This window comes from Selaginella moellendorffii, unplaced genomic scaffold, assembly GCF_000143415.4.
Source record: "Selaginella moellendorffii unplaced genomic scaffold, v1.0 SELMOscaffold_8, whole genome shotgun sequence".
In the NCBI taxonomy this organism is placed as follows: Eukaryota; Viridiplantae; Streptophyta; class Lycopodiopsida; order Selaginellales; family Selaginellaceae; genus Selaginella; species Selaginella moellendorffii.
In genome coordinates this window covers 3471814-3496084 of record NW_003314269.1, presented here as the reverse complement: position 1 = coordinate 3496084, position 24271 = coordinate 3471814, and the positions used below count along the sequence as shown (strand labels likewise).

Here is a 24271-nt window from a genome sequence, read left to right as displayed (position 1 = left end):
TGCTTGATGAGAAAGCCCTTAATGGCTATTTTATCCCCATTTATCCCCCAAGGTTCCAAGGATCCACAGTGACAGTATATCCAAATCTCATCCCATGATCACATGCGCTACACTCTTTGATACCAAATGTAATGCACCTGAATTTGGAGCCAAACTCCAAGCCCGTTGCACTACAAACGAGGGTCCGGTACAATCCCATGAGCACCAGCTCCCCGTATCCAGCACCTACACGCAAAAATGGTGTCAAACGGAGTCTGGCACAATTTTGGCATACCGGTGGCCTAACACAAGGAGGAGGGTACTCCACCGACTAGAGCAGCATGGAGCTTAGGCTTAGACCCAAGCCGGACGCAAAACAAGGAGCGACACAGCCCAGCAGGAGCCGAACTAATGTCTCAAGTGGTCGAACATACATTCCAACCACTATCCCTACTATATATTTAAAACCCCCCATAGCCCCCCCCTTGAGGGACACATGCTTTGGGCTTTCACCCCAAGCCTCCCTTAGTACCAGGAGTTAGTCTCTTGGACAAGTTCGAAACTTACTAAATATGGAATGTCCTTAGATTGTGAATTTGGACACGGGACGAACACCATTGTGTTCAGGCCGATCTCTACATTCCGTAGATATGCGAATCTAGACACTTTTCATAAATAGCATATGGGACTGAAATGAGACCAACACTAAGGGCATGATAGTGAGGGTGTTTGGTAGACACGGTAAGCTATCATTCAGCGATATTGAGGGACTAGTCTCAATACCGATTTAAGTACACGGTCATTGACCAGTTTCTCAACTAGCTCAAGTGGGAACAATAAAGGGAACCAACTGTACTGACCTTCTACCGTCATGGCAGTAAGGAAAGAGTGTCCATAAGGACTAATCGACAAGTATCTTTCGATACCCGAAGTCACATTCACGACACTCTCCCCCCCCTTGGGGAAGATCGACATCCTCGTCGATGCATACCCGAGTCTAGCAAACCGTCAAGGAAACAACTTCGAAAGTTAATGGAAAGCACACTATGTGGGAAATACACCGACTTAAATGAATTATGGAACGACCTCTCCTCTACGTCCAAAGACGTTAAGACTCAGACACCCTCTGGCCGTCGCTAACAAGGAAATGACTAACGAAGTTAGCCACCCTTGCTGCTCCGAGTACCACTCGGCTTACAAAGGAATGAACATCCCTGCCCACAGGGACATAGGGAGAAGGCCAAAGGCCCAACTGCCCCTGAGCAAGAAATCAACCCCGTCGGGAAGATTTAGACAACTATTATAAACTAGTAGATTAAGTTGTTTACACGACCCTTTTCGAAAATGAGTCATCGAGAAAAAGGTGGGGACTTGTGATCAATCTATAATAGTTATCCCCATGGTTATGGATTGGACCCATGCATCGAAGTGCCAAAGTCAACTTGCCAAAACTGACCCAAGTATGAACAAACGAGAGAAACGACACTTGTGATTGAAAGGAATATATTACTTTATTGATTTGCAAGATTTATTACAAAGTTTTTTTTTTTTTTACAAAAACTAGTCTTTATTACTATTCTCATACTCCGTGACAAGCTTATGAGCATGTGTAAAATTCCTAAGAGGTTCCCAAGTTGATTCACAAGTTGGGTAACCTTTCCACTTAACTAGATATTCCTTGGAACGACCACCATGAGCTTTGCGAGACAAGAGAATCGCTTCAACCTCATACTCCATGTCACCATTCACAACTTTCAGAGGGGGACGAATGTCCACAGAGCGATCCGCAGCAACATGATATGGTGCCAGTAAACTGACATGAAACACATTATGTACATTGGACAACTCATCCGGAAGATCCAACTTATAGGATACATCACCAACTCGCTTCACCACCCGATAGGGTCCAACATATCTCGGCAATAACTTCTGAGATAAACATCCCTTAATGTTCAAGTTCTAGGAAGGTAGCCACACCTGATCTCCCACTTGATAGGATACATCCCGACAATGCTGATCCTTATCATGTCGATACTTATTCTGAACTTTGCCCATCGCCTCAGTAGCCCTAGACCAACCTTGGTGTAGCTGCTCCGCATAAGTCTCAACAGTCGGGACCAACATTTCGAACATAGATTTCGGTACAACAATCTGTTGAGGAACCCCATGAGCATTCCCTTGCAGCATCTCCCATGGAGAACAGCCTATAGCACTGTGAAATGTGTTGTTATAACCTATTTTTGCTGTATCCAAATGCTCAACCCAATCGCGTTAGTCCGCCGCAACATAGTACCGTAGATAATCCTCAACTTGGGCATTCACACGTTCGGTCTGCCCATCAGTCTGAGGATGATAAGCCGTACTAAATTTTAGCTTGGTACCAAACAGCTGGAACAGTGTGCCCCAAAACTTCCCCGTAAACCTCGAATCCCTATTCAAGATCATCTCTTCGGGAAGACCACGAACCCGCATGACTTCATGGAAAAAGAGCTTTGCTGCTTGTTTCACATTCACTGTTCCCATAGTTGGAATGAAGTGTGCAATCTTTGACAACCGATCCACAACCACCATTAAAGTATCATAACCCTTAGACTTCAGCAAGCAAGTGACGAAATCAAGTGTCACACTTTGAAATGGCCATGCCGGTGTTGGAATGCACTGCAACTTTCCAGCCTGCTTCTCAGTTTTGTGCTTACATTGCTAGCATATAGGGCAGGAACGGACATAATCCACTACATCACCTTCCATACTAGACCAGAAAAATCCCTTTTTCAATGAAGCCAGAGTTTTTCGCTGTCCACCATGTCTTGCTGCTGGAACATCATGATGTTCCTGCAGAAACAACTGTTGTAGATCCTTAAAGGGAAGATACAATCTTTCTTGCTTATAGAATATAAATCCATCCCGAACCGAGAAGTGAAGCTTCGCATTGGTGTGGTTAGCAACTTTCGCTGCCTTGCTACCAGAGTTCTGCTTTGACAACTTTGCATGGCGTAAGATTGCCTTCGCCAATGAATCACTTCCATACGAAGCCCGAACGTCCTCCAACCAGTCCGAACTAATTGCCAATATTGCCCGGAATTGAGCTTGACGACTCAATGCATCCAGAACAATATTGTCTTTACCTGGTTTATATATGATTTCAATATCATATTTAGCAAGCTTCTCTTGCCAACGAGCCTACTTTGGCATAAGCTTAGGCTGCATAGCAAAGTAGCTTAGTGTGTTACTATCTGTATAAACCTTGGTATGTCCACCCAAGTAGTGTCTCCAGTGTTCCAGGGCCGACACTATAGCAAACATCTCTTTCTCATGTGTTGGCCATCTTCGTTGGGTCTCATCCAATTTCTTGGAATAGAATGCAATGGGACAACCATGTTGCCTTAGCGTAACACCAACCGCTTTGTCACAATCTTGCTGTAACACAGCACCAATAGCATAACCAGATGCATCACAATGCACTTTGAAGGGTTTATCAAGATCTGGGATCCTGAGAACAGGAACCGTAGTCAAAATCTCCTTCAACCGTACAAAAGCACGCTGATAAGCTGGTGTCCAGTGAAACAGAATACTACTCTTCGTCAACTCAGTCAACGGAAGAGCAATTCTTGCAAAATTACGGACAAACTTGCGATAGTATCCCACCAAACTGAGAAAGGAACGAACATCTGATACAGTGGTCAGAACTTCCCAGGACTTCACTGCTTCCACCTTCTTTGGATCAACGTCAATCATGCCACCACCAACTATATGTCCAAGAAAGTTTACGTGCAATTGTCCAAAAGCGCATTTACTTTCCTTAACATACAGTTTGTGTTCACACAACTTCTGAAACACCAGCTCCAAGTGTTTCAAATGATCCTCCAATGTTTCGCTAAAGACTAGAACATCGTTGATATATAGGACAACAAATGTATCCAAATAATCTCCGAATATTCTATCCATCATAGTGCTGAACATTGCCGGAGCATTGCATAACCCGAATGGCATGACAAGGAACTCATAAGATCCATACCGAGTCTTAAAGGCTGTCTTCTCCACATCCTAATCTGCCATCCGTATCTAATGATACCCGGACCGCAAATCAAGTCGCGTAAAATACTTAGCCTTTAAGAGTTGGTCAAACAAGTCATCAATGCGAGGCAAAGGACTATTTTTAACTGTGATCTTGTTGAGTGCCCGATAGTCAATACACATCCTCATGGTTCCATCCTTTTTCATAACAAAAAGGACCAGCGCTCCATAAGGTGACTTGCTTGGTCGGATATGACCTTTATCAAGAAGCTCCGTGAGTTGCTTCTTGAGTTCAGCCATCTCCTTGATGTTCAACCGATATGAAGCTTTCGAAGGTGGTTTAGAACTCGGAATAACCTCAATCTGATGATCAACCTCACGGCTAGGAGGTAACCTTGGCGGCAAATCCTTTGGAAAGATATCCTGATTCCTCGCCAACAACTCCAATATCTTCTTTGGTACAAGATCAACCCCGTTGCTGATTCGAACTGAGTCACTAACACTCTCAGCTTCCATCACTTGAACCCAAAACGTCCGACATCCCTTCTTAGCTGCTTTTTGAGCGGCTCTCGTAGTCAGGAACTTTGCATCCCAATCCTTTGAGGAACGCTTTTGCAATTGAAAGGATACATCAGGACGTCCTTTTGACTTCAACGTGATGCAACTTTGTCTAGCACCATAAATCCCTTTGATATACTTGTTGAAGAAATCCGTACCAAACACCATCTGAAAATCTGGTATCTTCAACACTACCAAGTCCACTCTTTCTTTCCACTTGGATATCTTTATTGGAACATCACTCACAAACTTTCTGGCTACTTGCCCACCTTCCGCAAATTGGAAGTGCATAGGCAATATTTGCTCAGCATTCAATCCTAACAATTTAACTAAGTCTTCAGATATCACGCTGTGCATAGCTCCTGTGTCAATCATCATTCGGATTCGGTATCCATGGATAAAGCCTACTAGATACATCAACGGATCAGTGTTTGCATTGACTGCAAGAAAAACTTGAGGAAAGCAACGAAAGTTACTCACCTCTTCTTCCTCATAGTCTGCATTAACCAACTCGTCAACCCCTTCAGCTTCACCACCACCATCTTCCCTCATGACATTAACTCGAGACCTTGTCTTATGCTTGTTGGGACATTCCGAGGACCTATCTCCCAACTCTCCACAATGGAAGCAATGACCTACACTACCCGTTCCGCTAGGAGCAAGTTTTGCAGGTTCTGCTGCTTGTACCCACCAGGAGGAGGAACAGAGGGCCTAGGACCAGAAGAAGCTGCTGGTGGTCTCCAACCACCACCACCTTTGTTAACCGTTGCTTGTGAGCCTCCAGGGCAAAACCTGCTTTCCACCCTCTGTTTCCGATCACCTTGTTTATTCTCAGAATTTTTATTCTTATCTGAGTTACCAACATACAATTGCTGATATTGTTCCATGAGCGAGTGACTAAAGGCAACTTTCTGTGCTGCCTCCTTACACTCCAGGTACGTCTTTGGCTTAAACTTCAAAATCTCATTGCGAGAAAGTGAACTTAAACCCTCCAAAAAATAACTCTGAGCATCTTCGTCACTCATATTTGCAATCATAATGCACTTCTGAGCAAACGCATTAACGTAATGCATGAGATCCCCTCATTGCTTTAACTATCGCAGCTCCGCACGAAGTCTCAGACCAAGATCATCCGGCAAGTATTCCTTATGGATACGAGACCGCATCTTGGTCCAACTTCTAGTCTGCCCTTTTGCAGCACACACCTAGCACCACCAAGTTTTGGCATGATCAGTGAGAAAGGATTGCGCGCACATAACTTTTGTATGATCATCTACGTCTGCCACTATGAAATAATTTTCCATATTGTAGACCCAGTCCTCCAAAACTTGATAGTCCCGCATGCCTCTAAAGTTGGGTGGTTTCGGAGGCTTGAATTTTGAAACTCGTGCAACCGGGGGCGGCTGCAGAACTTCATCGTCCTCAGAACTTGAAGAGAAGTCCGGTTGCTTAGGCTTAGCTAGTTTAGCTGCCTCAGCTTCTTTCTTCCTCTTCTTGTTCTCCTTCTTCAATTTGCGAATCTCCCTTTGCAAATTCTCGATCTCGACTTCTTGAGCCGTACGTTACAACACCACAGCATCTGGCTCTTCCTCTTCCGGCTCGGCCTCAGCCTCTTCCGCAGCATCTCTAGCAGGAGTTTCCTCCTCTCAATTCACCCGTCTAGAGGTTTCAGCATCATCAGCATGGTTCCTCTTCACCATCCTACTAGCTGCATGCATGCCTCTATCAGTAATTGAACATGCATACAACGTTCTTACCGAATGGTACTATCCAACTAATCCTACACAAGTCGCTTCAGATTTACTAGAAAAGTCTCTGCGTATGCAACTTGAGTCAGAAAATCCGACAAAAGTTGGATAGGAATCGCTGAGACAATTGCCCTCTGATACCAAATATAACGCACCTTAATTCTCTCCTTTTAAGCCAACTGAAAAAGGGGCAATTGCTTGATGAGAGAGCCCTTAGTAGTTATTTTATCCCCATTTATCCCCCAAGGTTCTAAAGATCCATGGTAACAGTATATCCAAATCTCATCCTATGATCACATGCGCTACAGGATAGAACCAAATCATAGAAATTAAAGGGCATGGCCAAGAATGGTTATATAAATTATGAGTGGTGAATAAAGTGGTGCTCAAAGGTGTTGCTACTAGCAACTATGTTGCCATGGAGAGTATAAAGTATGAAATCATTTATATTAAAAAATATGGCAATTAAAAAGTTTGCAAAAAAAGAAGCCTTAAAAAATTAAGGGATAAAGTCTCTTCAATATTCCCAAAAATAATTCTAGGTAAGTTGGTATCTAGAAAGACAAATATAAATAGTTCATGGGATTGTGCAAAATTAAAGTGGCATAGCAAAAGCATAGTCTTAAAATTTGTCATGAGGCAATGCTATCAAGATTGGGGGGGGGGGGGGGGGGGGTTCCCCCAAGGTTTAAAAAAAGGGTTTTAAAGAAAAGTGGTGTTTTAAAAATTTCACATTTATGCAAAGAATCATGTTACATTAGTTTGATGACTTGCTAAGTGGGATTAGCAAGTTGGAGGAATGAAGACCCTAGTTGAAGGTGATAATTTCAAAAGTGTGGCCAATAGAGCCCAGCATGGGGGAGTCCAACCATAATCAAAGACAGGTTAGCTTGTCAAGTGAGAGGATTAGGAAGCTCGGAGGAACTAAATTCCTAAATGGTGATCCTTAGCACATATTGAATTAAGTTGGTGCACCAACATGAGGAGTCAATTCAGGCATCTTGAGTAATGTTATTTGTAAATGCATATATGGAAGTTAGTTTAAGTCCCAACCCTCTAGTTCTTCAATTTAAATCCTAACCTACTAGGGTGTGGTGATAATTTGGAATATAACGATACTCATTTTTATACTCATGGACTCTCAGTAAAAAGGCTAGCTTAGGCATATTGTTAAACAGGGGATGCTCTAGAGTTATGATACATAGTTAAAATATTTAGTGTGAAAACTTGATATATCTAACTTACTTTAGTGCAAGTGTATTAAGAATGTGGTGAATGAGATAGAGACACCCAATCTCAATTGCTATGGACCTTTGGCTGGAAGGGTTAGTTTGGGCACACCACCAAGTATGGAGGATGCCTCCAAGGTCATCATCAACATTTTAAAGGTCTTATAAATTTAATATCTATTGGTAAATTTATTAAGTTGTCTATATGGGATCACTAGGTGATTCCATGGCTGATAGTCAAAGATAAAGCTCTTTAATGGGTTAAAGAATGGTGTTTCTAGTTTAAAATAGTGATTTGAAGAAATGGTATAGTGTGACTTAGTTAAGGTGACCAAGTGGGAAAGACACTTAAGGGAAATAAGTTGTGGTAATGCAATAGTATTGTGAATCCAAGAAAATAGTCTCTAAGAAAGGATTTATAAGAGAGTTGCAACGTTAGGCTATAGTTAGAGCCCACAATAAAAAGTGCTAGAGAGACTTAATAAAGGTGAACACTCTTTGAATTTAGCAAACAAAAAATTTTACTATAGAACTGAAAAGATAGCTTAAGGATGGAAATAATGATTCTATGTTACTTGGTGCAATAATCAAAGGATAAAAGCAAAAGACTAGTGGCCAAGAATGGGCTTTGAAAATTATTGGAAGGAATCCAAACTAAAAATTAGGCGAAGAACACCCATATGGTGGATGCCAACGGATTGTGAGAAAATAAATATATTTCTAAAGATGGATTTCTCAAGTGCTCTAATGTGGTGGAGGTGAAAACTCCAAGAGATATAGCCAAATAATAAAGTTATGGATAACCCTAATAGAAATTATGGATAAGTGGAACTTAGTGCTTAGAGAGGCACGAAATAAAAGAGAGGATGATAGTGCCCTCAATTGAAGGACTTTTTAAGATGGGGAAGTGAAGTTTGCACAATATATGCAAGTCAAAGTGTTGAAAACATTAAGGAAATTGACTCAAAAAGTCAATATCATAGTTCCAAAGTATGATGGTTAGGCCAGGACTACTCAAGATAAAGAAAGTATCTCTAATATATTTAGTGAGAACTAAATTAACAAAGGGAAAGAACCATTATATATGATTTAATAAGATTTTAAGTTAGAGAGACTATGCTCCTTAGAGGATGGGAAAGGCATGGTGAGCCTTCAATGTTGAACCATTGACGAATATTGTCTTGGTGCTAAGGAAAATGGTAATCTATAATAGGGTTACTTTATGAAATGGTTTATCATTCAATGAGGACATCAAAATTTATCTATGGGTGGTGGAGTTATAAAACACAAATCTCTAAGCCCCAAAGTGGAGCCAAGAGGGTGCCATATAGTAGTGACTGAGGCAAAAGCTAAATGAGTGTAACATGTTTGGAAGAAAATCTTTAACTCGAAAAATCAAAAGTGGGAATAGAACTCCCAATGAAGTGCTCAATGAACGAGAATGAAATAATCAATAAGTGAGCCTCTAGAAAAGGGACATAAAAGGACTAACATATAACATATAGAAGTGTTGAGACTGAGTCTAAAATGGACCCAAGATGGACCTGAGATGGAGTTTGAAAAAAAGTCCATGATAGAGTCCAAGAAAGAGTCCAATATAGAGTTCGAGAAGGACCCAAGATGGAGTTTGAGATTGAGTGCCCAAATGCACTCCAAGTGGTCAAAAGTGCGGTTAAATAAATAAAATAAAATGGAAAATTTTGTCGCTTACATTGAGTCTAATTATTGCAATTACATAACATCTAGCTATTGCACTAATTTCTACTCCAAAGTCAAAAGATGAGGAGGTTGCTGCTCTACCATAAAGATAAATAAAAAGAAGAAAATAAAAGAGGAGAAATAAAATAATATTATAAGACAATAAAAGTTTTAAACAATGGAAAAATTAGATTTAAACCAAAAGCATAAATTTAAGCACTCCTCAAAGACAATCCTCCACCAATATGAGTGTATGGAAAATATAGAAATGTGTATATCCCTAGTTTATATATAGAAGTGAGTGGTCTGAATTCAATAATTACTAAAATTCCATAATACTAATAATATTATAAGACATTGTAATTGTACATCTGGACTTTACATATAATTTTAAGTTTGAACTAAAAATTTTAAAATTAAATATACTAACTCTTTTAGCATGGCCATATATACTTACTAGAAATTTCCCAGCAAAATGCTGGTGGGTTGGCAAGGCAAAGTTCTCGAAAAACTTTAAATTTGAGTGAAAAGACAAATACATTGGCCAAGAGTTTTATGGGTAAAAAAATTCAAAAGAAGCCATCCAGCATCCAGATTTCTAGCACAACACCATGCTCTTAATGTGTTGTTATTGACATCATATAAAGGACACATATGTGAAGCAAACATGTAAAACACCCAAATTTAGCTACTAGCAGAGACTCCTCAACGTCCTTAAGTGGCTTTTCCTTAACCTTTGTGAATTAGTGGGTCATTGATCCATATAGTGATAGCTTGAAGCACAACTCCAATTCTTTTACAGTGTTTTATATAAGAGAATTGTAGTTGTAGAAAGAGACATGAAAAATTTCTCACTGGGAACTACTCCAGTGACTATGGCTGAGACAGCATTGATCTCAGAGCTGACCCAGAGGTGTTTGCTTAAAATCAAGAGTTCAAAGTCATCCACTGCTGGTAAAATGAATGCCTTCAATTGTGCCCGCCCTGCCATGGCAGTATGGCTACCATTTTGAGAGCCAACTTGTTGCATGTTGAAACCCAGCACAGAACCTGAAAATTGAATTTCTTTTGCAAGAACAGAAAGATCTTACCTATTCCTAGCTGGGGCATCCTACAAAGATTGAGTGGAAAATTCTTGTGCAGCATATGAGAGATCCAAGCAGGCTCTCTAGTTCTATAAGCACTTGAAAAGTTTTCAGTCAAGCTGGCATGATGGAAAAGGAGCCTGTGCCTCTCGGCAAGAAAAATTTGGGGACAGTCAAGTGGTCTTTATTAGTTTACCGACTTCTGATAAGTAGGCACACTCATTACACATTGAACTCGTGTGAAGATGGACACCCAGGGAGGCAGGATGCTGCCTGCTCTGCAAGACAGGGACAGAAACCATGTCTCATGCCATCTTCTTTTCTTCCCCAAGCACCACAGTCACAGCAGCGATGACATGGAAGACTGGAGGACACTGCTTATCGAAGCAGTGTGCCCCGCTTTGCATGCCAAGCAAAATCACTAGAGAATACTCAGAAGCCCTCGCCAGCCAACACATTTGCAACTTGAAACAGTAATATCATATTAGAAAACAAAGATAGAATGCAAAATGGAGATGAAATATTTGCTTCACAGATCAGGTAAATCTGTGATCATGATCAAAAATAATCATTGCATGAGCAAATGCCATTTCTGAAGACATCTAGCATCCCTGCACACAATTTCTCTACCCTCAACCTCAGAGATTCTGGCAGTAGCATTATGACAATCATCACAAACCCTAAGTTTCTTCACGATTTTTATAGTTGTCCCAGGCTTGGAGTTGATTAAGGCGCATGCAATAGCCAACTTTTCACTATGCCCACACAAGGCATCTTCTTTGTCAACACCTTCATCACTGGGGAAAACACCATTGACATCAGCTACATAACCTTCTTCACTTCCAATTATTTGCTAAGTAATGATATATCCAAAGCTTTGACCAAGGCAGGAAGAGCCAATAGGCATGTAAATTGTGCTAGACAGCTATTGGCCAAGACAAAACCTTATCAAAATACTAGCTATTGCCCAGCATATGCTGCTCAGTTAGCAAAATACTATTTTGATTACCATAATTTTGCTATTTTAAAAATTAAATTGGAATAGTATCAAAACAATAAATATTGTATTCCACTTTGAAAGAAGACTTGAGGGAATTATGCCTAACAAATGCCAGAAAAATCAAGGATTTTATATATAATTTTTGCTCTTGTAAACTTGATAATACCTAAGCATAAGTAAGAATAAAAATTCATTAGTAAAAACTATAGATATAGATTATTATTTTAAAAAAATATATATTTAGAAAAATACCTGAATAAAAAGAGTAAAAATGAAATTTATATTATTAATAATATAATATATAACAATTAAATTTTACTTAGGATAAAATTGCCTTAAAATTTTATCAAACAAAAGAGAATAATTACTAAGAATAATTATTAATAAATTTTTTATTAATGAGACATTAATAAATTATGTATTTTTCTTAGAATATAAAACAATAAATGTGAAGAAACATTAATATATTACTACCCAGATCCATCCAGAAATAAATTACTAACAAATTTTTTTATAAATATATATTATAGAAACTATAAATTTAAATATTATATTCCATAGTATTATGTTCTAATAAATTATATTTGAAGTTAGAAAATATCTAAGGCTACATATAAAAATATAATATATACTCTTATTATTAAATTTGTTTAATTTATTTGTTTTTATATTTTAATTTAGCAGTATTTATAAATATAATTAAAAAACTATATTTTTCATAGATGCCCCGTTTAGATATCACTAAAACATATGGAATCCAATACTAGGTGATTGATATACCAAATGTGGGTTGGTTTATTTTTGGTAAAGTTGATTATTTTACTCATAAAGCATTAAAAATAAAGTATTCAGTTATATTAACAATTGGACACACTCATAACAAACCTGTTAGGTTCCATATGTTTTCTAAACAGGCCATCTGTATAAAATATAGTTTTCCTATTATATTTGTGAATACTATTATATTAAATTATAAAATTTAATTTGACCTAAAATATTCAAAGATTATAAAACAGAATAAGCTTGGGTGAAGTTGATTATTTTATTCATAAAGCCTTATAAATAAATTTATTCACTTAAAAATAAATATTTACTCTCTTGCTAAACCCATTCAACAGAATGCAAATCTCTACCAATTTTGGATTTTGATCTGGAAGATATACATAATTTATCACCTCATGCTACAACTTGGATGAGTAAGAGCATTGTGCATTCCCACAAGATTTTTTGATACCACACTCATGGGCATCACAATTAGCAAGAGATAGAACCTACTGTCATGTGTGTCCCTATCTTTGCACCCATGAATTCACCTAGTAAAGAAAGTAAAAAACTTACCTCATTGTATGGTAATGAGGTTACGCTTTGCACTTTCTCCTTTTAGCAATTCTCTTCTAGGACTACATAAAGCCATTGTCAGCAATGTCCTATCAATGGGTAACTGTAAGCCACAAATTTTTCCTTTCCAATTTGCCAACTTACCTCGTTTATCCGTCCAACACTGCTTTGGCTTTTGCTAAGTTCCCTCACCAAGGTTCTCGCCTATGGTACCAGCTCCTACTTGGTCCTACTTGGTCTCAACTACTCACTGCGTGAACAACAGAGTGTTAGCCATCCATCCACGAATTACCAAATCTCTCCCAATCCCCCTCCCCGGGTTAGACTAAACTTAAGGTTCGGCTACACTCCCTGCAGGCACAAGTAGCCAAGCACACCAAGCCTCTAGGTTCCTAACACCCCTTGGTACCACAAGACTTGATCATGGGACCCTCTAAATCCCAAGTCTCGCGTGCAACACTTACTTCGGGACGCCAGGGCAAAACACCGTGGCCTAACGGCCCGGTATGAGTACCTCTACCCCCCCACTTCCATCCCGAAAGGAAGGTCCAAGCCCCTAGGAAGGGTGAGGACCAATGAGCCACATGGTACTCAAGTGGGGCACCACTCCACATGAGCCGGGAGCACCATAGTCGGTTTCCCTTTCGAGAGTGGGAGCTGCTCTTGAGCACTTCCTTGGATGGCCTCTAGCACCAACCAAGTCCATGCTCACTCCCACCCAAATCCCCTCGATCCTAGTCCCAACCTCAAGTCAGTTTGGAAGCCCCACTGAAGAGTTCCTTCAAAACTGATTCCTGGACCTCACTATCCCTACTATACTTTTGGAACCCCCTACAGCCCCCCCCTTGGGAGATGCACGCTTTAGGCTTTCACCCCTTGACCCATATTAGTACTCGGTCTCAGTCTCTGGCTCAATCTCAGATTCAATCTCATATCCGACTTCGGATTCGGTCTCAGACTCAATCTTGGACCCGATCTCGGACCCGACCTTGGACTCGACCTCGGACTCGGTCTCGGACCCGATTTCGGATCTCGGACTCTGTCTCAAACTCGGTCTCCGAGTCGGCCTCAGACTCAATTTCGGACTCTATTTCGAACTCGGTCTCCGAGTCGGTCTTGGACTCGATCTCAAACTCAGTCCCATCCGATGAACTCTTTATCATTTTGGTCATGCTTTCGGGGATCCTTTAGCCTACGACACCTCGGGGAGTTGGTTCCTTACAACTCCACCACCCATAGAAGAAGTTCAATGCCCACATCGAACGTCTCTTTTTTATCCTACGACTTGTTGACCATGTCTCTGGGGGCATCCCCCCACTTAGCGGTGTGCCTAAGTTAGCCTCCCCGGCCAAGAGCCCATGACAACGGAATATAGGTGTCCCTATACTCCTCACCTCACCACGCCCTAGTATAGGGTCGGGACTTGAACCTAGCCTTGCTTTACTAGGGGGTTGGGACTCGAACCCAACCTCCGTAGAATACGTCTACGGATTCGACATCCCCGCAGGGAGTCAGATGTAGTTCCCTACGCCTGGTCGACCTAGCTAACCCATGCTAATTAGCTTACCTTCGGCGCGCATTCGGGTCCCAACATATGCCATTGCTCAATTTTTCAAATTGATATTTTTAATTGAACTTTGCATAAATACATAGAGTTCTGCCTTGCAGAAATTCCTCCACTAGATCTCACGCGTTCGCTAGGTTCTCCTCCAGTTCCCATATTGCTTCGCAGTGTGGAAATCCTTTCCACTTCACATGGAACTCTCTCACCTCGCGTCCTTGTCACTTGCTCTTGCGCGCATTGAGGATGGCCTTGACTTCGTATTCCTCTTCCCCTTGGATAACCTCAGGTAAAGGTCTCACTTGGTCCTTGCAAAGCGGATCCTCAAAATACGGCTTGAGTAAGTTCACGTGGAACACGGGATGCATCTTCCCCATCTCTTGAGGAAGTCAGAGACGGTAAGCCACTTTACTGATTCGGGCCTCAATCTTGTAAGGCCCCGCGAACCTGCTTAAGGAACTCAAGATCAATTCATTTACAGAAATACATGCATTTTTACCTTTGGGTCAGCTTCCGGCTGATCCCACTTGGTAGCCTGAGATTCTTGGTGTTCAGCCACACCTTCTCTACAGCTTGGAACTCTACATCCCGGCACTTCTAGTTCGCGTACTTAGTTTGCCTTTGTTGAGCCAGGAATCCCTCACTAGATTCCAAATGTTGAGTCTTTCCGCCGTAAATGCCTCTACTGTGGGTAACTCTCCATGATACTCGGCCACGCCGAGTTCCACAGGACCTTCAATGGTTTGCCCATTGATGACTTCCCATGGACTCACCCCGATACTCGAATGTGGTGAGTTGTTATAACACATTTTCGCAAATCCCAAATGACTTACCCAATAGGTCTGGTCTCCCGAGACATAGCATCGCAAATAATCCTCCAGCTGCCTATTCACCTTTTCTATTTGTCCGTCTGTCAAGAAGTGTTAGTGCCATCAATCTTGACTTAATACCCATTACCTGTTTGCGGGTGATAGGCTGTGCTGAATTTCAACTTGGTGCGATACTGTTTTAGGAGTGTCCTCCAGAACCCCCTCCCCGGGTTAGACTGGACTTAAGGTTCGGCTACACTCCTCACAAGCACAAGCAGCCAAGCATACCAAGCTTCCAGGTTCCTAACACCCCTTGGTACCACAAGACTTGATCATGGGACCCTCTAAATCCCAAGTTTCGCGTGCAACATTTGCTTCGGGACGCCAGGGCAAAACACCGTGGCCTAACGGCCCGGTATGGGTACCTCTACCCCCCCACTTTCATCCCGAAGGGAAGGTCCAAGCCCTTAGGAAGGGCGAGGACCAATGAATTGCATGGTACTCAAGTGGGGCACCACTCCACATGAGCTGGGAGCACCATAGTCGGTTTCCCTTTCGAGAGTGGGAGCTGCTCTTGAGCACTTCCTTGGATAGCCCCTCCGGCACCAACCAAGTCCATGCTCACTCCCACCCAAAGCCCCTCAGTCCCAGTCCCAACCTCAAGTCAGTTTGGAAGCCCCACTGAAGAGTTCCTTCAAAACTAGTTCTTGGACCTCACTATCCCTACTATACTTTTGGAACCCCCTGCAGCCCCCCCCCCACCCCCCCGGGGAGACGCACGCTTTGGGCTTTCACCCCTTGACCCATATTAGTACTCGGACTCAGTCTCTGGCTCGATCTCGGACTTGATCTTGGATCCGACTTTGGATTTGGTCTCGAACTCGATCTCGGACTCGATCTTGGACCCGATCTCGGACCCGACCTTGGACTTGACCTCGGATTCGGTCTCGGACTCGATTTTGGATCTCAGACTCCGTCTCGAACTCGGTCTCGAACTCGGTCTCCGAGTCGGCCTCGGACTCAATTCCGGACTCTATTTTGAACTCGGTCTCCGAGTCGGTCATGGACTCGATCTCAGACTCGGTCCCATCCGATGAACTCTTTATCATTTTGGTCATGCTTTCGGAGATCCTTTAGCCTACGACACCTCAGGGAGTTAGTTCCTTACAGTAACTATAGTCATAGTCTTCAGTCGCATTAAGCATTGCCAGTATTTTATAGGTTGCTTGGACTTAAAAATGAAGTTTTTCTCAAGTATCCTCCTAATAAGCCTTCTTTTTTCTTTTCTAATCGAGCATGAGTTAGTCACCTTACATGTTGGAGGAGTAGCCTCTATACCAGGCATTGCCAAAATTATTGAAAATAAGTGTGTATTTCAATTCATTTTATCAATCCCTTATATTTGTACCACACAGAATTATCCAATCAATTCAAGCAGTAGTGATGATAATAGTGGTGACGAAGAAATGAGCGACAAAGCTCCCAAGCTTGTAGGTGAGATAGATGTTTGTTCTTTGGCCAATTCGGCATGAGCCATTTGCCTTGCGGCACTTAAAGGGTCATGCCTCCCAGCTCACCAAAGCTGCCAATGTGATTGATCACCTTCTGGAATGCCTTGGTGTTAAGCGTGATCCCATTGCTCACTTCCTCATCTCCTTGCCAGGGTCTCAACCTCAAGATCCAGCACTATGAGCTTGTCACTGTCCAAGTAGCAGTCTCTCCCTTGGGGAGAGACTTACCGTAAGACTCAAATAACCTGATCAAGCGTTCAAATGCCTTCCAGCAAGCTCTAAATAACAATTGAGCATTCACTGCTTGCATTATTTCTGTTCCTGTCAAGAAATACTGTGTGAGAAGAAAACATGTGATCTTCAATTGTCTGGTGGCATCGGCCACACAAAGTTCTACCTCTCACAATCCTCAAACATGTTGATCTGCCATGGAACTTGCACTCCACCGCCAGGGGGATGATCAATCCTGCTCTAGTTGCCAGACCTTCCTTGTGGCCTTGGGCTTCTGCTGCTGCTCGAGCGATCTCAGTGCCCAGAAAATAGGTGTAGTCATGGTCAACACTTTGTTTAATAAAAAATGTATTTTTATATCATTCATGAAAAATATCATAGTTTCTATTATTTAAAAAAAATTATTAGAACACACACCGTTGGTCTTAAATTCATAATTGTTCTGGGTATGTAGAAGTATACCACAAATTACAGTCTTCACATATTAAACTTCTCTCTAATCAATGAAACAAATCCTACATATTAACAAAAGCAAGTGGAAATATTTTTCTGTATATTTCAAGGCAATAAATATTTATGCACTTCAGGTCCAAATTGTTATAAATATCATCTATTTAAAATATATATCTAGAGTTTGAGGAGATGGGAAGCATAAAAGACAAAAATATGTGCATAATAATTAGCATATGAGATTGTGGACTACATGATTTCACTACAACAATCTCTATATTACACTTTTGTCACCATTATCACCATTAATGGAAATACTCCTATTAATTCCTTGAGGTGTCAATCCTATTTTGTCCATATAGATTGGGATTAGCATTATTGTGTTATTAGCTAGACCATTGAAATGTTGAAACTATATTCCATTTAACACTATTTTGAGTAACTGGTAGACCTATCATCCCTAGGAACTAAACAAATGTAAACATGAGTTAGCACAACTCCGTGAATTAAAGCTAAACCTACACATGATGCATTGGCAAAGCTCATGAGTCGTCAACTTCCTAGGTGACCCTATGAGACCTTGAGCCACCCGCTATGGCCTGACACACATGATACTTGCCTCAAAGCGAACCTCCACTCAATCACATTGATGTCGGGCCATACTCACAAAGCCACTCTGGTCAGGTTGTGAGATTTTAATCATAGTGAGACATTTTCTAGATTGATCGATTGCCTTGCAGCCGCTACCTAGGAGTGACATAATAAAGCCAAACAATGTCTTAAGTGAAAAGTGTACAAGACAGGAGGCTTATAAGCCAAATTTATGCTCCTAATTCATGTGTGTTATAAAGGAGCACAGAACACGTACAAAACAGTGTAAACGGGTGCTGAAGATCCGTGTAATTTCAACCTAGCCTAATGGAACACCAACCAGCCCATGAGTTGAAAGATTCCCACCCAAATTGTCTGATCCATGTTGAAAACAGGGTGGTGCTGGCCTGTTTTGTATTGCCAATGTTTCAGTCCCATGAGCTGATAGATTCCCACCATCCATGTTGACCGGAGAGGTAGTAATTTCCCACCACAATTGTCAGATTCATGTTGACCATGGAGAGGTAGTAGTGGAACTTTTTTGATCATTATTTTTTTTAGAGTACTTATATTTAATATTTTCTATATAAATCACTTACCACAAACTTGGATGTAATTGGCACATTAGCACTTCTATTTTCCATTATTAATGTATATCAGTCAAGGCAATATCTATTTATATACTATTTGGAACATGCTCAAATTTGCTTGTTTTCGTCAAGCAAAGTGTCAAGATCCATCCAAAGTCAATGGAGTCTAAGATAACATATTGAGCCATTTTCTCACTGGTGGCCCATCAGATTCAAAAGGGGATTTAGTTTAGTTGCTCCATTTTCTTCCATACAGTTTGTGGCAAGCCACTTCCCCCTATCTCAATACCATCGACAAATGATGCCAGCTTGTTTGAGATCACTTGGAATGCATTTCAAACAAAGCTCAACCATACTATTATTATGTTCTCCTTTGGCGCCCATAGGATTTGAACCCAAGAGCTCGAGGAGAAGAGCCTTGTCAAAGCTACACTCAAAGCTTTAACCATTGTTTGTTATATCCACATTATCACTTTCATGATACCTCTGTTCTAGCTATTTGAACAGTCGAAACGTGGAAATTGGAATCTCTCCGGTCGGGGGAGTCATTTAAAAGGTTTACTGTTTGAGACTTGGCCGCGCCCAGCTCTCGCAAAGGTAAATATGTGCTCACTGCTTCCTCTCTGCTGCTCTAGAACAGAGCCCCCGGAGGCCGCCAGCAAACACGATGGTCACAACGAAGCTCTCATTGTTGGAGTGACCGGCATAGTTGGCAATAGCCTGGTCGAAGCTTTGCAGCGTCCCGACGCACCCGGAGCCCCCTGGAGAATCCGCGGCATCGCTCGCCGGCCCAGGCCCCGCTGGTTCGAGCACCCGGACGTCGACTATATCCAGTGTAACCTGCTGAATCTGTCCGAAGTCACACCCAAGCTCTCCAGCCTCGACGGAGTGACTCATGTATTCTGGGTTGCCTGGGAAAAGAAGAGCACCGAGGAGGAGAACTGCGAGGCCAATGGTTTCATGCTGCGATCTGTCCTCCAAACGCTGCTACCAGTTGCCAAGAGACTCAAGCACGTCTGCCTCCAAACCGGTGTCAAGCACTACCTGGGACCGTATTTTCACTTCGGCACCATCAAGCACTATCGGCCTCCATTCCGCGAGGACCTGCCCCGAGTCCCCGGCCTTCCAAACTTCTACTACACTCTGGAGGATATCTTGTTCGAGGCATGCTCGCCGTCGTCGGGCATAACGTGGTCCGTCCACCGGCCTAACATAATCTTCGGCTTTGCTCCTCGGAACCACGCCAACGTTCTTGGCAGCTTGGCCATATATGCTGCTATTTGCAAACACCAGAAGCTCAGCTTTAATTTTCCAGGAAACCGGCAGTCGTGGGAGACGCTTACGAACGTTTCGGATGCCGACCTTGTTGCGGAGCAGGAGCTGTGGGCTGCGACGAATCCAAGCGCCAAGAATGAAGCGTTTAACGTTGCCGACGGAGACTGCACGAGCTGGGAGAGGCTTTGGGCTGTCATGGCTCGGGAGTTCAAGCTTGAGTGTCCGGTGTACGATGGAAAGCCAGTCAGTCTCGAACAGCTTCTGAAGAATAAGAAAAACGTGTGGGAGCAGATCGTTGTCGAGAACGGCCTTCTCGAGACGGCAGTACAGGACGAGACGTGGTGGGCTGTCGATTTGTGTCTCAACTTCCCGTTCCAGGTAGTCAGCTGCATGAACAAGAGCAAAGAACACGGCTTACAGGAACAGTGAAAAGTCCGTAATCTACTGGATACGAAAGATGAAAGAGAAGAATATCTTACCAGACGACAAATTTTGGAGCAGCTGAGTCGTTGCTCGTGCGGTCCGAATGCTCTGGCCCATCTAATAGCAATTACGTGCTTCCCTTCTCCACCCTTCCAAACTTTAAGAGAACAAAAAATCCGAAGAATCCAGCTGTCCTTCGCTATCTAACTTTCCAAATCCTGCTTACCTTACACCTGTAAGTGACGGATCAGGACGGTCTGTCTAGAAAGACTGACTCCACCGATCGAAGTTCCCACAGGCTTGGTCTGCTTCTTGAACTTGAGTAAAGCCAACGTGCTCGGATCGGTATCGATGGACTCCTCCACCCACTTCTTATCCTTGAAATCGTCGTGCTTGTCCAGGCGCTGCATTTGCTTCCAGATAACAGCAGGCTTCCCAGCTTGAACAGCACTAGAAGGTAAATCCCGGTTGGAAATTGTCCCGTTAATGTTTGGCGCCAACGCCAAAGGCCGATTCGTTTAAACTCTGCACGGAACGGTGCTGTAAATCAACGCAAAAGTACATAGTAGAAAACGCTTACTTGTTTCTGCAAAGCTTTTCTCCTTTCTTTCGCTCTGTAAACAGCATTCTTGATCCCGTCCTTGTCCATCCAGCCCTCAGGCCATAGATCAGCCAGCTGGAAAAATAAAATTAAAAAAAAATTCAAGAATATAGTAGGGTGGAGAAATTTGGACACAATAAACCTCCATATAGAGCTTGCGACTTTGAGTACTCATCAGTTCCCTGCAGAGGAATAACACTTAACACCTTCAAACGTTGCAATGCAAGTAAACCTAGGTACTGATCATAGAGTTCGCAGATCCAGTCTTCTGTAGCTTGGTCCCATTTGTAGTTCTTTTCACCAACTCCTTGAACGTCGTTGGAGAATCCTTCTTCAGCCTGACAGTTTTTCAACAATTAATAACATTATTATACCTTTGCCTGTATCGATTGTACCCTTGAGCGAACAATTTCTGTCAAGTCACGCTTCATATGCGACAAACGATGTTCCTTTTCTTGCTTAGCGACTAAGCCATCTCCTTCAAATTTCTCTACAGATGTAAAGAAGAAAAACAACATTCTAGTAAACAACAGGGTGGAGAAAAGTACCAGTGTCTTCAACTGCATCAGATGACCAAGTATGCTCATCAAACAATCGATAAGCTCGTCAGGAACTTTTCCTTGCCTCGCCTACAAAAGCACAACGGACTCAGAATCGGTTCGTAAATATCTTTACTGCATACCGCAAGTCTAGCAACTTTCGCTATTTTGGCCTTTATTTCCCTTGGCAAACGCCTTACTTTTCCAGTGGCATTTGGCTCTAGAACATCTGGAATCGGATGCACTAGTACAAAGAGCCACGTTAGAAATCATCACCAAATATATAACTTCCTTACGCTGAGCAACTCCAGCTTTTAGATCTTGAATGGCCCTTTCCAAAAGTGACATGAGGATCAACGCTCGAGTTTCCTAACGTTGAATTCTGCTAAGCAAAAGTTAGAACACCAACTTAAATCTTTCAGACTTACTGCTGACGAAGAAACTTCGCAGACATCTGCACCTGAATATGGCTTCACAAACTTTGGCCGGCTCGGACTTCCAACAGTGCTCTTCCTTAGAGCTACCTCATTTCTCTCGCTTTCGTTGGTGCGGGAGCTGTTCTTCATCAACCCTTTCAGCGACATGTTTTTCGATATGTAATTGGCTTCCCTGCAACTTCCCTTGAGAAAAATTAGTATTTGCCCAGCATATGCTGTGTACTTAGAAAAATATTGTTTTGATTTTTTAATATATTAAAAACTAAATTGGAATAGTATTAAAATAATAAATATTGTATTCCACTTTGATTGAGGGAATTATGCCTAGAAAGTGCTAGATGAATACAAAAATCAATTCTTGTAAACTTGATAATATAAATATTTAGAACAAAATATATTTCTAGGCATAAGTAAGAATAAATATTCATTAACAAAAATATAATATACAAATTATTCTTTGGAAATATGAATATATTTAGAGAAATACCTGACAAAGAAAAATATAAAAATGATTTTTCTATTATTAGAAATATATTATATATAAATTTTTTTTCATTTTTTAGGTCCTAAAAAGTATACTAATACTCAAACCCTTCTCAGAAAATCAAGATCAATCTATGGTACATCCCAGAAGGGGATCTCATGAATTAATTTCCTTTCGCATATATGGGTTTAACACCCACTGCAAGACATTAATTAATTATATATTTTACTTAGAATATAAAATAATAAGTTTTTAGAAACATTAATATATTACTACCCAAATCCAATCAAAAAATAATTATTTTTAAATATATATGTTATAGAAACTATAAATTATAAACTATATTTGCAGTTAGTAAAAAATTTTTAAAATATTATAGTTTAATAAAATACTGAATACATTATCATAGTTTTGTTGATAATAAGTTAGATTGTAAATAGCTAGTATAGTAACAAATATAATTTATACTCTTATTGTTAAAGTTGTTAAATATTTTTGTATTAACACTTGAAACTTTAATCATGGTCTTACACATTCATAAAACTAAGTGAACCCACATTTGATATACCATTACTTATTGTTAATTTTTATATGTTTTAATGATATTTAGATAAGCCATATGTACAGAATATTATTTTCTTATTATATTTTTAAATACTGTTAAAATTAAATATAAAAGTTAATTTTGACCTAAACTATTCAAATATTATAATACTTTATAAAACAGAATAAGTTTAGATAATGCTGATTATTTTATTCATTAAGAAATAAAAATAATAAAGTATATTTACTCGGCAACCTGTTAAACAAAATTTACATATTTGCCAGTTTTGGATTTTGATCTAATGATGCCACCAAAGACATACATAATTTATCAGCTCAACAAAATGAGTTTTGGGATTGCAGATCACTTCGTTCCATTGACTGGAGAGCAAAGCAAAAAGACTAAATTGCAGACATTCACAAGGCCAACTAACAAAGCAGCAGTACTATTCTTCATTGAAATTATGTTGCCACTGTCCACTACAATTGTAGCTCTTACTTTCGAATGCATCAAAAAGGCCACACATTTAGAAATTGTTGAAACACTGGCCATGGCGGGGAATTCTTGCACAAGGTTCCATAACAAAGTTGCTTCCAGATTCTCACAGAGCCTTTGAGCATCAAGGAAAATCATGTGGTGGCCTTCCTGAGAAAGGTATCTCACAATGGTATGGCAGACTTTTTAGTGTTGGCTGGTCCGATTGTATACCAAAATCCATACATATGGGTTGCCTCACCTCTCATTGCAACTCAGAAATTACACCCTCTTCCCACAGTACTTCTGGGCATCCACAGATGAAATCAATCAGCCTTCCTCGCCCATATGATGGCAAGGGATCGAGCATGGGCCAATCTTAAGGATCCTAGCGAAGAAATCCATAAAAAAATCACTTTTTATCTTCCGTGCTAAAACTCTTCTCTTACCTTGGAGGCAAGGATTGTGGCGTCCTGTTCCAAGAAGAGAGTCATGTGGCTTGTGAGATTGATTTGGTGAGTTGATCATCATGCCTCCCAGCTTGCCAAAGCTGCCAATGTGATTGATTGCCTTCAATTGCCTTTTAGAACGCCTTGGTGTTAAGCATGATCCCGTCACTCACTCCCCCAAAATCAGAAATGGAGAAAATGCGCGGCCACGCCATCAGTAGCCCTGGGACCAGCCTGCTCTCCACGCTGTTGCATCCCTAGATAGCTAGCAAGCAATCACCCAACAGGAACAGCGATGGTGATGCATTCTTCACAATGCTTTCTTCACTCAACAGTTAACACTTTGCATGTGACATGTGTCATAGTGCCTTTTTCTCCTCCCGAGAGCAAACGTCAATGCAAACATGTGGTTAAAGAAGTAACTTTTTTACAGTTACCCTTGTGATTGGCTTAATCCGGCAACCCAGAAATTTGGCAACTCCTTATTGTAATAAATTTCAGCAAAACGTGGTTAAAGAAATACCCCCATTGGACAGCTGCCATTGGCTGGATCCAGCAGCCTAGAAAGTTCAGCTATTATTATAGATAAATATAAATTGAACTTTGGCCATATCACGTGGAATGCATTTCAAACAAAGCTCAACCATACTATT

At 41.2% G+C, this 24271-nt stretch overlaps 1 protein-coding gene and 1 long non-coding RNA gene across 2 annotated transcripts; one reads left to right on the top strand and one right to left on the bottom strand.

Moving 5' to 3' along the window:
- Nucleotides 1-18921: 18921 nt before the first annotated feature.
- LOC9636099 (3-oxo-Delta(4,5)-steroid 5-beta-reductase) lies at nucleotides 18922-20235 on the top strand. Its single transcript, XM_002967476.2, has one exon. The coding sequence runs from the start codon at nucleotides 18996-18998 to the stop codon at nucleotides 20094-20096; it is 1101 nt and encodes a 366-aa protein (XP_002967522.1). The 5' UTR covers nucleotides 18922-18995; the 3' UTR covers nucleotides 20097-20235.
- A 2889-nt stretch (nucleotides 20236-23124) lies between these two features.
- On the bottom strand, nucleotides 23125-23943 carry LOC112345466. The gene is made up of 2 exons (XR_002992057.1): nucleotides 23619-23943; nucleotides 23125-23557 (listed from the first exon to the last, which is right to left on the bottom strand). It is a non-coding gene; the product is annotated as an uncharacterized LOC112345466 (long non-coding RNA).
- Nucleotides 23944-24271: the final 328 nt, after the last annotated feature.

Bases quoted from the DNA above. Each gene is read 5' to 3' on its own strand.
- LOC9636099 (XM_002967476.2), top strand. From the start codon at position 18,996: ATGTGCTCACTGCTTCCTCTCTGCTGCTCTAGAACAGAGCCCCCGGAG.